Consider the following 15,448-nt stretch of genomic DNA (forward strand, 5'->3'; position numbering starts at 1 on the left):
CACTGCTGACCCAAGAACTGGCCATTTCTGCCACTGCTGTCACTACCAGAGAGATTTTTCCACTGCTTCTAGTTTTTGTATCACCTATCTTTGATCCAAGTTGCAGTGAGGCTGTATCTGATTGGTCAAATACAGACTATGTGCCCTTGCCCTAAGTACAAAAAAGGCTGAGAAAGAGAATATCTTCAATTTTTCCCTGCGCTGAACACCATGCTATGCCTCCCAGATCCCCTTTCAACACTGACGGGCTTATTCTCCCAATTGCTGGGAGTGTTGCCAGCTGGTAGCCCTTTCTGACAGCTCTCAGTGTCAGTCCTCTCCAGTAACTGCCCTCAACTGAAAAAGACCAGCTTGGTCCAAGGTAATGACCCCTCCCTAAGGGCAAGCTACATCCAAGGGACTGGTCTCTTGAGGTGGTATAAAGACCTTACCCCTCCACCCAAATCAGGACAATTCTAAAGGACCATCTTTGTTCCATGGGAACAGTAGAGACTTTTGTTGTGACTGCATCACAGCCCAACTTCTTCTGCCCAATGCTACGGCCTTCAATCCCTCACAGGTGTTAATCTCCAAATCACTACCTATAAACTTCCTGCCTGCTAATCTGTCTTTCATAGTATGCTTCTCTTGGAAGCCAACTTGTGACACCAACTATAATGAAATAGTTAAGTAAGCATTCTCTGAATATAATTCAATATAACTAAAAATTAATGACATTCAGAAACAGAAAACATATTCCTTCATTTGAAATCTTTTTAATTCTCTCAGCTATTGATTCAAAGAGACAATATAAATATTTGAGAATATCTAAAAAATTGTGATAATCAAAACACTACACCTGATAAAGTCTGGGAACAACTACAGCAGTGTGCAAAGAAAAATTTTTAGCCATAAACATTTAAATGAAACATAGATGTACTTTAAGAATCCAGTTGAAAAGAGACAACAAAATAAATAAACTGAGGGACTGCAGCAGAAATTGAGATAAAAGCAGAAATCAGTGAATCAGAAAACAGAAAAATAAAACTTTAAAAAATAAGTCCAAGAGCTGTATATTTTAAAAACGATTAGTAAAATTGAGAAACTACTATCTAAACTAAGTAACAAAAAGAGAAGAGAGGGCTTCCCTGGTGGCACAGTGGTTAAGAATTCGCCTGCCACTGCAGGGAACATGAGTTCGAGCCCTGGTATGGAGCAACTAAGCCCATGTGCCACAACTACTGAGCCTGTGCTCTAGAGCCTGCCAGCCACAATTACTGAGCCCACGTGCCACAATTACTGAAGCCCACGCGCCTAGAGCCCGGGCTCCGCAACAAGAGAAGCCACCGCAATGAGAAGCCCACGCACGGCAACAAAAAGAGTAGCCCCCGCTCGCTGCAACTAGAAAAAGCCTGCGCAAAGCAACAAAGACCCAATGTAGCCAAAAATAAATTTAAAAAAAAGAGAGAGAGAGGAGAGAGCAAACATACAACACAAGATGATGGTAGAAGTTCCACATGAGGGAAAAATGATATTCTGATTTAAAAAAACAAAAACAATATCACTCTGGCTGCTCCATTGAGAATGGGCTGTGGGGGAGACAGGCAGAAGCAGAGGGCTCACTTTAGAGTTTACTGCGGTAATCCAAAAAGAGATGATGGTGTTACCAACCCATCTTAGGAGAAAGGATGAACACAATGATGTATTCACAAATGGAATACTATACAGTAATGAAAATTAATTTTAACTCAACAATATGTGTATATCTTAACATATTGAGTGAAAAGAAGCAAATTCAGATTACCTATGAAATGATGCCTTTTAGACAAAAAACAACTAAAATTAAAAGCCTATGTTGTTTGGCCATGAGTATGTATCAAACAGAACTATCTTTTCAATAAGTAAGGGAACACAAAATACGGAGGGAGACAAGAGAAAGAGTTGTAGTAAAGGTTAGGTTATTGTCAATGTTCTAGTTCTTATAGATTTGGTAATGGATTAAAGAATGTTCACAATTTAGGGTAACGCAAAGTCTTAAGCCAGGCGTTATGATCAATGCCATTTTGCATATCTGCGGTCCACCCGGGTTGGGGGAGAAACCAAGGATTTGCGAAAAGTTTCCCATCAGTCCAAAGGTGAAGTTTGAGCCGCGTCCCTGCTGCGTGGGCTTCCAGTTCACGGGCCCATACTGAAATGGGATGAAGTCCAGGATGAGGCCCGCATGGGAGCTGTAGAGGCAAGCTTACTACTACAAAGAGAAGAAAAGACGCCTTCTCCTTCAAAGTCTGAGGACTTCAAAACCGTAGCGAAGACGCCTGGGAAATGGAGTCCCAGCTCCTGAGGAGGTCCGAAGGCTTCTGGGAAGCGCAGTCCAAAGCCGGCCCGTCTCCTTCTGCGCAGCCTCAAAAGTCTCTGTGGAAGGACGCCTTGGGGGGTATTGCAGCTCCGTCCTTCCACCGGAAGTGTCCGATCGGAACCAGCCCTGTGGGAGAGGTGAGTCCGGCTCTGGGGCCTCAGATGTCCGGCCCTTTGTCCCCTTTAAACACCCAGTCCCTATCATGTTCCCTTCGGGATTGCAGCAGCCCTGTGGCGCTCTGGACCGGAACCTCAGAGGAATCCCGAGGAAAGGTGGAACTAGGTTTGGCGTTGGGAGAGCGTTCGCGCCCTCCTATTTCGGGAAAGGATAGGGGTTTCCATAGTTACCCCCGCCGCGCGTGACGTCATCGTTGAGGGCTAAGAGGGCGTGGTTTGGGGGGTGGGCCTCGGGCATTCCTGCTTGCGGAGATTATAGGGTCACTGGTAAGAGGAGAGGCCTGACCCAGTCAGGCAAGGCGAGGAAGGGTGGCATCTGTTTTGGATAGGCTGCGTTCTGCCAGAAGAAAACTGCCCCACGGTCCGGCCCTGACTTCTGCTTCTCATGGGAGGAGTAATCCGCCTTTTCGCAGGAAAAGTGGGGACAGCCCGGCATCCTCATGAAATTTACTCACGCAGTAAATATTTAGTGAGTGTTTCCTGTGTAGCGGGGAGGCCGCGAAACCAGTATTGAAACCAATATCTCGTTCAGAATGAGAGAGAAGACAGCAAATCAGGCAGTTGTAAGACTGGAAAGTGCCACAATTTGAGAAACGCAAGGTGCTGTGAGAGCTGTGAATCCCCTGCTCTGTGACCTCTACTGGATTTCCCCTAACTGCCATCCCTCCGCCAACAAAACTCCTCCCCCCACCCCCGTCCTCCTCCTACCCCAACATACACGCCCAGAACCTACCCATTCACCAGGAACCTACTCATCCAACAGGAAACCTGCACTTTACCAAACTTCCACCTTTCCCAACGTAACTAATTACTCCCTACTGTCTGTTCTAATGGCATTCGTTTACATATCTGCTTAGGTATTTTTGTAACTCTGCTCCAACACAATGATTGTAAAGCACTAGATGCTCAATAAATGTATATTAGCTTGAGGTTAGTAAGACATTTGAAACCCAGCTTTAGGGGATATATATCAAATCCTTGAGAACTAGATGATTTTATCTAGAGTTGTGGACTGTTTTAAGTGGATGAGAAGTGATTAAACATCTGAAGACAGAACTTTCAGCTATGTGAGGAGATATATGTTGTAGAATCAGCTGCTTAGCATGATAATTTAAGTTTAAGCTAGGAATTGTGGATTCTGTAGGCCTACTTTACTGTTCATCTTCCTACACTAAATGAGATAATGCCCATAAATATTTAGGACACTACCTGGTAAACACTTAACACGTCTAGAAAACATAACAAGAAGTGAACTTAGGTCTCTATATCAAAAGAATGTCCCCATAAACTATGAAGGATTGAGACTGATATATATACCATAGCTCTAACCCCCCATTTTCCTCCTCTATCATTGCTAAATTTTGTTCGTACTTTCACCTCCTCAAACTCTGTTTTCCAAGGTTCAATCTGAGCCTGTGATCTTCATTTCATACTTTTGGAGAATTATCCTCAATATTTATCTTTAACTGCCCTTTCCATGGATCTTATCTAAATTTGTATTTCCATTCCTAACTCCTTTCCATTAAAATCTCTTAATATCTGTTGGAAATGTTTTTCTAAGTGGATGTCTCATCATCTAAAATACAGAATATCCAAAACACAAAGCAATTAGGAAACTCAAATTTCCTAATTTACATTTTTATCCAATAAATCAACAAATGTGGGAACTTAAGAATAAATATTAATAATGCATGGTCTTTAACCTCATGGAGCTCCAGTCAATTGATGAAAAAAAAAAAGAAAAAAAAACCAGCCAAACAACTAAAAATAATACAGGTTGATATGTGTTGTATCCACAGATGTTATGTGTTAGGAACTGTAGGAACTCAGAGTAGAGTTGGTGAATTCCTTATCAGAGGTAGTGTAATTCTTAGTCACTCCAATTACACCCTGCAGGCTGGTCTCACTATCAATCTGCTGTTCTCTCCCACTTCCTCAACTCTTTGCTCTCCCTTCCCTTTTGCCTTTCTGGATCTTTCTCATCCTTTATTGTCCAGTTTAAGCCCCACCACCTGTAGGAAATATTTGCACACATACACACACATTCTTTCCTTACCTCAGAGCTATTAAGATATTCAGTGTCTCTACCATGCAATTTGTTTAGTACTTCGGCTTTCAACATTTATCAAACATTTTCAATGTGTGTCACATGAAACTTGTTTTGTTATTTAAATGTTTTGTATCCATGTGTGTTTTATGTCATTTCTTTCCAACTATTTTGCAAACTCCTTGCAAACTCAAATACTATTTTTTAAATTCCTTATATCTGTACATCAGAATAGAGAATATCTAGGCATACCCCATACTAACCAGGTCAGCATCTCCAGCGGCAGGGCCAAGGAATCTGTTTCTAACAAAGTTCCCACATGACAGTTAGGCAGTGAGCTCAGCTCTGAATTCAGACTTTCTTGGAAACCACTGCCATATAACTTCTAGCCCAATGCTTTGCTGTGTTAAGATTCTTAATAACGTCCATGTCTGTGCAAGAATCAATAGTCAGCTTGGTGAAATGTTGAGTAGAAGGACATGAAAGATTGGTACTTGTATTTTGCTATTGTACTCTGGGGCTTCACCTCTAAATTCCTTTATTCAGTTTTTCAGTTCAGACACCAGAATGACCATTCCAAAGTGCTGATAAGACTTGAGGAACTCATATCTAACAAAAAGACTAACAAAATACCGATAATCAAGTCTTGGTGCTGGTTTATTATAATTTACTGGTGATATGATAGGCCTCAATGTCCAGGACATAGACAGAGCCATGAAACCAGAAAGGCAGAGAAGGAATTGTTGGGACAAAAGGAAACCTACCTGAGACTTTTAGGGAAGAAGCTAGTTACACTGACTGAAATTGTTAACCTCTGGCTGTCAAGAAAAGTTGCCCTATTTTATTATTTAAGAGATTTATAAGTAATCCTAGTTCCACATTCTGAATAGATAATTATAACATTCTAAGCTTGTATTTCCCACACACTTTTATGAGTATAGTAGCCTCTTTATGTTTCTATCTTTTCATATTGTGGTCCATCCTAGAAATAAACAATATATCTCCACAAACAATATTTGTCAGGCCATTCTGCTCAGAAGCTTTTGTTGGCTCCCCAGTGCCTAAAAGATAAACTCTGAATTCATGAACTTGACATTTGAAGCTTTCTTCAATAGGGCCTTTGTCTCTATAATCTCCTTATACAAACCTACTGACATTTTGCTTTCCCACTTCTGTGTTCCTACCATTAACCAGTTGTTCAAGCTTGTAATTTCCTATTTCTTTCTCCCACATCCTAGTCAAATCCTATCCATTCATCAGAAGTTAGTTTTTTAATTAAGCTTCTCCTGACCATTGTAACCTACTGTGCTCTTTTCCATCTCCAACTTTATGAAGCACTTCTGTCATTTTTCTCTTTTGATGGTTATTTTCTTTATGACTAATAAATAATTTAATTGCATGTGACAAGTTAACATTTAATATTGCCTTATATTTATATTGTCTTATATTTAATATTTGTAATTTAAATTATCTTATTTTTAAAATAAAATTTTAAGCTGCTTTTAGGTAGAAATTATGCAACAGTTGTATTCCACAAAACAGGTATTTCAGTGCTTTTAAGTGTATAATGAAGAATAACTATTTCTATGATGTGATATTTTGTCTTCCTAGACAGTAATAACAATTTTTTTTATCCCTGAGGAGAGCTCTTTAAACTAAAAAAGGCCTTTCACAGAGCAGAAGTGGGATTCTGATCATACATTTTATCTCAAGATGACAACAGAATCAAAGAAAGCTGCAGCTCAGAACCTTCAAGAGCATGAAGGACTTCTGATAGTGAAGATTGAAGAGGAAGATTTTGTCTGGAAGCAGGACACTTGCTTACAGAGAAGTGATCCCCTCAGGCAGGAGCTCTGCCGGCAGCTGTTCAGGCAGTTCTGCTACCAGGATTCCCCAGGACCCCGCGAGGCACTGAGCCGGCTGCGAGAGCTCTGCTGTCAGTGGCTGAAGCCAGAAACCCACACCAAGGAGCAGATCCTGGAGCTACTGGTGCTAGAGCAGTTCCTGACCATCCTACCAGGGGATCTACAGGCTTGGGTGCATGAACATTACCCAGAGACTGGAGAGGAGGCAGTGACCATACTGGAAGATTTAGAGAGAGGCACTGATGAAGCAGTACTCCAGGTACAAAGGGGATGGGAGATCTAAGACCTCCAGGACGGGTGGAGTCCCACAAAGGGAGAAAACGGCCTGAGATTGATATCTAGTAAGCTTTGTAGGAACTCTTAGTTCAGTATGCAGTTATGTCTCCTTCCCTCTCTGTTTGGTACCATACTACCTTTTATAATTGAGTCAGACTTAGTTCTTCCTTCCCCAGTTTTATATTATTGAGTTGGCCAAAAAGTTTGTTCAATCCGAACGAACTTTTTGGCCACCCCAATACTACAGGAGGTTCTCTTTGGTTTTGGAAGATGTTTAATTCCAACAGGGATTCTCTCATAAACTCAAATGTACTTTGTTTTTCTCAGATTCCAGTCTGTGGACATGGACAAGAACTATTCAGGAGAAAAGTGGCACCTCCTGGACCACCACTTAGTGTCCAGTTCCAGCCAGTGAACACCAAGGTCCTTCATGGTTCTTCAGAACCCCAACTCCTACTGGACCATGGTAAGGGACAATACTGTCTGTGGTGAGCGTCCCTGAAGAACTGGGACAGTGAACCTCCCTTCTCATATTAGTCTTTGTAACTGTAGATGGTCCTTTCCTTTATTACTTAATGAGAAATAGAGAACTTTTTTCTTGTGTGTCATTGGCCAACCAGAAAAAGAGGAGAAAACTTTGTTTCTTATCCAAAATGTCTCCTTTTTTTCATGTGTTCTTTATCCATAATATTTCCAAAACATGAGATGTTTTCATGTTATGAGCAAGTTAAAGGAAAGAAAATGAATGAGTTGAGATGTCAGAGAATGAGAAAAGAAGCAAAAGGGAAAGAAACACATACACAGAAACAAAACATGTTCATAGAGAAGCACATACAATGATAGAGAAAAAGAGAGGCAAATATGTGATGATATACTGAGAAATAGAATATAATTCACAGATATGTAGAACAAGATCCATATTGTTGCCTTTTTTAATTTTAATCTTGGTTTTACAAAACTCTTTTATGTTTTTATAGAAAGTTGGCCATACTTGCACTGACTACCTCCATAGAATCCTCATTGCTATTCGAAAACTCATTGTTTAAAAAGTTCATGGACTCAATATCACTTTAGGTGTATATGGTCCCAAAAATAAACCCAAGAGTAAATTACAGTAATTTTTTTTAATTACCCAAATTCTGCTTTCAAGTTTTCTCTGGACACATTTCCATTCACCCCACCTAAAATTGTAAATTTTCCCACCCTAAGACCAGCACTGCCTAACCCCCTTTACTGCCTAGCTTATTCTAGACAAAGGACACCCTATAACAAAGAGGGGCTGCTTGATTCCAGCATAATATAGAGTCATGAGCACAGTATATGGTTGATGAGCTAGAAGGTAGGAATTTTGAGGACTAGATCATAGTCCTGGAAACCAGTCTGAAGAGCTCAGGTGTGTTGTAGAAGAGATTAAGGGTTTCTGAGTAGGGTGTAAGAGGATGACAGGGTTTTTTTTGTTGTTGTTGTTGTTTTATTTTTGGCTGCATTGGGTATTTGTTGCTGCACGCGGGCTTTCTCTAGTTGCAGCGAGCTGGTGCTACTCTTCGTTGCGGTGCACGGGCTTCTCATTGCGGTGTCTTCTCGTGTTGCGGAGCGTGGGCTCTAGGTGCGTGGGCTTCAGTAGCTGTGGCACATGGGCTCAGTAGTTGTGGCTCGTGGACTCTAGAGCACAGGCTCAGTAGTTGTGGTGCACGGGCTTAGTTGCTCTGCGGCACGTGGGATCTTCCAGGACCAGGGCTGGAACCCATGTCCCCTGCATTGACAGGTGGATTCTTAACCACTGCACCACTAGGGAAGTCCCAGGATGACAGGGTTTAATGACAATTAGTCTGGTAAGGGTATTTAGGATGACTGGGAAGAAGAATAGCTCAGAGTCAGAACAACAAGGAGGCTGTTACAGTTATCTAAACAGGAAGCGGTGAGGTTCTATAGTAACAGAAATGTAAAGAAAGGGAGGTATATAGGGGACATTTAGCAGAAATGACAGAATTTGATTATCCATGAATGATGAAGAAGAAATGGAAGGGTGGATTGGATGGATAGATGGATGGAGGTTTTTCCCACCACATACATACCTCAGAGTCATTATAACTTTACTTTTCTCAATGCATCTATGTCCTCATCTGCTTTCTTTGAGATGGTGCCTCCCTTTCATCCTCTAAGCCTAACACTAGAAATATCATAGACCCAAAGCTCCTCAAGAGCCCTCTCAGTCACATTGCATGGTTCTTTCTCCTTACTTTGTTCCCCACCCCCATTCTTGCTGGTGGTGATCCTCTTCCTAATCTTTTCTGTTGTATCTGCTCATCCTCGGATGTCTGTTTCCTCTCTCTGCCAACCACTGCATAAATTACTTGCTTTTACCAATTTTTCTTTCTTTTGTATCCTCATCCATCAGTCCTCTCATTCCAAAGGCCACACATTTTTAGAGTGGCCAAATGAAGTACCAATAGGTAACCATCTTGCGTGTACCTCAAAGTTTTATTTTCTATCAGCTCAGCAAACAGGTATTTACCCCTTTATTTTTTCATCATTATTTTAGATAATGAGAGTGAAAACAGTGGATCCATGCCAAAGCTGGAAATTTATGAGAGAATGGAATCGCAGAGAATTATATCAGGAAGAATTTCAGGATTTGTAGCAGAAGGATCTGCTGAGCCTCAAGACATCTGTAAGTCTACAGGCAGGATAAAGAGACAACAGGAAAAAGAATCAGGGGAGTCTCAGAAACCATCATCTGCTCAGGATGGAGGTTTTAGTAAAATCCTCACCCACAAAAATACACTTACAGGTGAAATAATAAGCCATGATTGTTGTGAGAGAAGCCTAAATCTGAACTCAAATGAATTTTCACACCAGAAATCTTGTAAACACAGTACCTATGACCAAAGTTTCAAATGGAATTCAGATTTTATTAAGCATCAAAGAATTTATGCTGGAGAAAAAATTCACCAATATGGAAAATCTCTCAAGAGCCCAAACCTTATTAAACATGCAGCAATTTTCAGTGGAGAGAAAACCCATCAGTGTAATGAATGTGGGAAAGCTTTCAGACACAGCTCAAAGCTTATTAGGCATCAGAGAATCCACACTGGAGAGAGACCTTATGAATGTAATGAGTGTGGGAAAGGCTTTGGGGGGAGCTCAGATCTTATTAGACACCAGAGGATTCACACTGGGGAAAGACCCTTTGAATGCAAAGAATGTGGGAGAGCATTCAGCCTGAACTCACATCTTATCCTGCATCAGAGAATTCACACCAGAGAGAAACCCTATGAATGTAGTGAATGTGGGAAAACCTTCAGAGTGAGCTCACACCTTATTCGACACCTGAGAATCCACACTGGAGAGAAACCCTATGAATGCAGTGAGTGTGGGAGAGCCTTCAGTCAGAGCTCACACCTTAGTCAACATCAGAGAATTCACAAGAGGGAAAACCTATTAATGTAAAGAACTTAAATTCATAAGGAAATAGCAAAACGTGAAAAACATTGAATAAAAAATAAATACTTGGTGAGATGAATGACTGTAAGACCAGTGTCTCTTTATTCTCTCTCTCATTCTCAGTTTTCTGTTCTGCATATGATCTTCACCTGTATGTGTCTGCTTTCTGTGAGACGGTGTTCTCCCTCTCATTCTCATTTTTCTGTTCTGCATATAATCTTCACCTCTATGTGTCTGCTTTCTGTGAGACAGTGGATGTACCTCTTCTGTTGACCACTAAAATCAAACCAAAATAGCAGAATTTGGGGGAGGCTAATAAATGGGTTAGTCTATGGCAATGAAAATAGAAAAAGAGGATGCTCTTGGGAAATAACCATGATTACAGTGTGGGGGGAAGAAGATTCAGGTAAAGAGACTGATCATCAACTCTAGTTAATGATTCTCCACAAGAGGAGGTAGGCTAAGCCCAGGAGTGGAATAGCTTGAGCAAGGTACTGCAGAACAGTTCTTTTGGAAGATTCCTTTAAAGAATGAAGACATAGCACAACTAAATTAGACAGTCGTGTCAAACAAGAGGACATATACAGTGGTGGCATTCCAATATGTAAGCCAAAATCTGTGTCCAGAGGTCATGCCAGGAAGTGAACAACCGGAAGAGCATTTAAAGCAAGAGGCCATAATCCAGAGATTCAAATAAGACAGGAGGAGAATAGAAGCAAATTAGGCAAGAGCTAGGGTTAGAGGTAAGGAAAGGTGTTCAAATTGAACTAAACCTTAGAATTTGGAGGAGATACACAGTAGTATAACTGGGATTTTACTGCCACGTATGCTGTGGGGTTTTTGGCACCTTCCTGGGGTAGGTGGATAGAGAGTGTAGTTCTGGGGAGCTCTCTTGACAGAAATAGGGTTCTCTGGCTACTGACAATTGTGGAAGAGGGCTGAAGGAATTAGTACTAAAAATATAGGTCCTGAAACTTTATTTCATTGCTGCTGGCTGCTATTCTCTCCAGAAAAGACCTAGAGGAGAGTGTAGAAAGGGTAGGTATCTGAGAGAAGAGTGGAGAGGAATCTGCAACAAGTTGGAACTCTACCAATGATTTCAGTATATAAAGGTGAATCCTGCTCTACTTGTTTTACCTTTTAGATGAAGCACATTTGAACTAATACGAGAAATAAAAACATATTTAAGGCCTAAATATTCTATAGTATATAATGCTTTTATATGAAAACTCTCTGGCTAGAAACAGAACTTCCATATGAGAAGTATAATCTAATGAACAAAATTTTCCACTAAGAGGCTTTATAAAAAAAGTCTTAGCATTTATTTTTCAATGCCCTTGAACTAGAAATGTCCTGATAGTATCTAAATAACCCAATATTTGTTTTAAGGTAATGTTGAACCCATAGTTTCTTTTTACAGGCGCTGTGCTGATAAAACCTGTCTCATGATTGTACAAGTGCTGTTATTTTTACCATTTTATTTTATTTTATTTTATTTCCCATTTTATAGTTGAGAAAACTGAGCTGTAAAGTGTCTGGCACAAGAACACATAGTAAATGGTAGAAACGGGATATAAACACACATACTATTCCAGTGCCCTAGTTCTTAACCTTAACCTTGACTATGTCACTGACAGTATGACAACGGGATATAAAATTAGAGAAGACAGTACTGGGGAATTCCCTGGTGGCCCAGTGGTTAGGACTTGGCGCTTTCACTGCGGGGGGGCCGGGATTCAATCCCTGGTCCGGGAACCAAGATCCCGCAAGGCGCGTGGCACAGCAACACAATTTTAAAGTTAGGGGCAAGGGGTTTGTATATCACCCTTTTAGAACACTAATTGACCATACGTTTCAAAATCAAGGCGGCAGCAGGGACCTGGTAGGCTAGGCGGCGACTTTGCCCTGGAGGCCCCGAGAGACTACCACGAAGACTACCACCCGCCTGGTTAGCAGGCATTCGGGCTTGTGTGGCCCGGGGGCTGTTGCCCAGGGTTTAACTTCCCTCAGGGCTGCTGTTGAGATTCAGGAACAGGATTCCAGAGGTGAAGGCGGCAGCTACAGGAAGGGGCTGCGACTTAGATCGCCCCCCCTCACACCACACCACACACATGCACACCCACACACCTGTCTGTTTATGTTGCTAGTGAACGTCTGCACACCATTTGATCATTTACTAATCATGATCAGAAGTCTTATCTGTAGATTTATTTCTAGTGGAAAACACCAGCGTGCTCGGTTTGGTAGTTTTGATTTCATCCCTTTGTGGCCAAGCTTCACATTGTTTCCAAATTATAAATTGTATTGTTTGTCTTGCCAAGTTTGTGCTTTCTGTCACATGTGACAAAATTCACCAGCATTGTCAGTTTTCCTTTTGAATTAATATTTTAGTGGTTCATTCAATGAGTTTCAAGATGACTAGACTTCTTTAACCTCAGTTAAAGATTTCAGTAACCTTTGGCATTTCTCTACGTTAGTAATGATTTATTTTGCCTTAGGAATGACCCCGACAAATCAGCCCCAAGGACAATCCCCTTGAAGCAGAGACTGCCATATACCCCCAACCCCTGGAGTAAGAGTTTACTCAAACTGTCATAGGCCATATTGGCTGCAGTCTTGGCTATTAAATATCAAAGGGAACAGAACAGTCTCCTGACAGTAAAAGAGGAGGACAACACGACTGTGGGAGCAAGGTTGCAAAGCTTCAGTCTCTATTCACCCTGACTAGATATATTAGTCTCCGTGTTTCTACTTCCTCTTGAGGATGGAATAAGACTGTGCACATTCTTTGTCTATTGTACGCCCTGAGAACTGTTCCCTAAGATGTCTTTCTAAGGTATTAACTCTGGTTCATTCATTGAGTCTTTCACACCCCAACCATATCTTGTTTCCAGGCTGTAGCCAGTGCCTGTGGAATGGGAGTGCATTCCGAATTTCCTCATCAAGAGACACAGGAGCCACCAACTATTCCTTTCCAGACTATGAAAAAGACAGCTTAAATGGGAATATCCAGAATTCCAGGCCATTCATGAGCAAGGTGAACATCAGAATCCATCTTGAGAAGAAGGGAGTGGTTGAAAGTTCTGCCAGTTATCCAGATTGAACAGCATCAGGAACACTTTAGACATAAGAAACACCATGCTGAATCAGACTGAACATCCATCCTCTCAAGTATTGCATTCCAGCTTGGGTTGCATCAACAAAGGACATGATGCAGAATAACACAGTGCTGTCCTCCCTGTTATCAGCATCAGCAGGAAGCTATGCACCAGCTTTCCTAACTTCATTTAAAAACCTATTCCTGACTGATCTCATAAAATAAAAATTATCTTTATTTAAACCTATTTGTATTTTCATCATGTGTAATTTCATAGTCTAACCTCTACTGTACATTTAGTGCTTGCTCTGTAAAGTAAACTTACTCTTTTGTCTTAAAATTTTTGTACCCTCTTTCCTATTCCCTTATAATAGAAGCCAGATCATCTACCTGATCCTTCAGACTCACCTAAGCCTTGTTTGTTTGGGTTTTTTCCTTTAGTCCCTGTAGTCTTAAAGGGTCAGAAATGATTCTAAAATATCTCCTAGATCTGTCCTCTTCAGTATTACCTCCTCAACTGAAGAAGGGCCCTTCTTCAATTTACCAGTTACCTGGAAGTCCTGCCATTTACAACAATATGGATGGACCTTGAGGGCATTATGCTAAGCGAGGTATATCAGACAGAGAAAGAAAAACACTGCATGATATCATTTATAATTGGAATCTAAAAAAACTGAACTCATAGAAACAGAGTAGAATGGTTGTTACCAGGGGCTGCAGGTGGGGGAACTGGGGAGATGTTTGTCAGAGGGTACAAACTTGTAGTTAGAAGGTGAATAAGTTCTAGGGATCTAATGCACAGCATTGTGATTATAGTTAGCAATACTGTATTATATACCTGAAAGTTGCTAAGAGGCTAGATCTTAAATGTGCTCATCACAAAAAAAGATGAGATAATCATGTGAAGTGATGGAGGTATTAGCTAACACTAAGGTAGTAATCACATTGCAATATATGTGTATCAAATCCTAATGTATACCTTAAACTCACACAACGTTGTCAATTATATCTGATTTTTTTAAAAAGACAAACACAAAAGTATTTTTTAAATGTCAGTATCTTGAAATGGATTCATTCTGACATGAAACATGTTTTCCCAAATCCCACTATTCATATGTCATGATTATTAGCTTTTAGATTAATAATAAATAAATGAAATTTTATTTTATTTATTTTTTGGCTGTGCCATGCAGCTTGTGGGATCTTAGTTCCCCTACCAGGGATCAAACCCAAGCCCACTGCAGTGAAAGCGCTGAGTCCTAACCACTGGACTGCCAGGGAATTCCCATAAATGAAATTTTAAATTCATGCTATACCAAAAAATGGGATTTAAAAATGACTCTTCCTTTATTCTTTTCATTTTAAACCAAAATTTCTCAGTCTCAAACGTAACTTCTTCTTATAGACCCAAGTTTTGTTTTGTTTCCTGAAATTTAAAAAAGTCTTAAAATATTAGAGCCCATCTTTCCCATCTGAAGGCACTGCTCTTCCATATTTTTTAAAGAACGAATATTTGGTTGGAAAGACAGCAACGTTTATGTCTTCTGAATGTGAAATTTTTATAAAAGCATCATAACAAATGCTCTGCAATATATACCTTAGGAAAAAATTTTGGTTTATATTCTGGAAACACAATTGTAACCTGTTTCTTAAGTGATATTTGTAAGGTTTTTTTTTTTTTTTTAATATTTATTTATTTATTTGGATGTGCCGGGTCTTAGTTGCGGCCCGCGGGGTCTTTAGTTGTGGCATGTGGGATCTGGTTCCCTGACCAGGGATGGAACCCGGGCCCCCTGCACTGGGAGCACAGAGTCTTAACCACTGGACCACTAGGGAGGTCCCTGTAAGCTTTTAATATGTATTTTATTTTTGTTTATTTCTTTATTTAATATGTCATACTTTTTCTGTTCGTCCATTTTGCTTTGGCAGAGCCAATACTCACCTCTACTACAACATTCTTAGACCAGCACAGGAATGCCTGTATTCAAGATGCCTTTCACATGATACCTTCTTTTATCCTCATAATATCCTTACTCACCACAATTACAAGGGTTTTTTCTCCAGTATGGTTTCTCCTGTGCTTGATAAGATTTGAATTCCAGCTGAAATTTTTCCCACATTTATCACCTGTTTGTTTGAAGGTTTCTCCACAGTTGCCTCCCTTGTAAGGTTCCCCACTGAGTCTGCTAGATGTGTAGTGCTAGCTTC

At 40.6% G+C, this 15,448-nt stretch overlaps 1 protein-coding gene across 13 annotated transcripts; it reads left to right on the plus strand.

Annotated features, from left to right (window-relative positions):
* Window positions 1-2,448: 2,448 nt before the first annotated feature.
* Window positions 2,449-13,487, plus strand: ZNF165 (zinc finger protein 165). Of its 13 annotated transcripts, XM_059938144.1 has the most exons (5): window positions 2,485-2,607; window positions 6,272-6,682; window positions 7,027-7,165; window positions 9,242-9,370; window positions 13,038-13,487. In XM_059938144.1, the coding sequence occupies exons 1-5, from the start codon at window positions 2,497-2,499 to the stop codon at window positions 13,244-13,246; spliced, it is 999 nt and encodes a 332-aa protein (XP_059794127.1). In that variant the 5' UTR covers window positions 2,485-2,496; the 3' UTR covers window positions 13,247-13,487. The 13 variants fall into 13 exon arrangements, with proteins under 13 accessions (XP_059794124.1, XP_059794126.1, XP_059794127.1 ...); XM_059938141.1 differs by lacking the exons at window positions 2,485-2,607; window positions 13,038-13,487 and adding an exon at window positions 2,449-2,472 and having other exon boundaries at window positions 6,203-6,682; window positions 9,242-10,222; XM_059938143.1 differs by lacking the exons at window positions 2,485-2,607; window positions 13,038-13,487 and adding an exon at window positions 2,461-2,472 and having other exon boundaries at window positions 9,242-10,222.
* Window positions 13,488-15,448: the final 1,961 nt, after the last annotated feature.

This window comes from Balaenoptera ricei, chromosome 11 (genome assembly GCF_028023285.1).
Source record: "Balaenoptera ricei isolate mBalRic1 chromosome 11, mBalRic1.hap2, whole genome shotgun sequence".
In the NCBI taxonomy this organism is placed as follows: Eukaryota; Metazoa; Chordata; class Mammalia; order Artiodactyla; family Balaenopteridae; genus Balaenoptera; species Balaenoptera ricei.

Coding starts and splice junctions, on each gene's coding strand:
- ZNF165 (XM_059938130.1), top strand. CDS start 2,497: ATGTCCGGCCCTTTGTCCCCTTTAAACACCCAGTCCCTATCATGTTCC. Junction 6,683..7,026: donor CTGATGAAGCAGTACTCCAG/GTACAAAGGGGA, acceptor TGTTTTTCTCAG/ATTCCAGTCTGTGGACATGG. Junction 7,166..9,241: donor CCAACTCCTACTGGACCATG/GTAAGGGACAAT, acceptor TCATTATTTTAG/ATAATGAGAGTGAAAACAGT.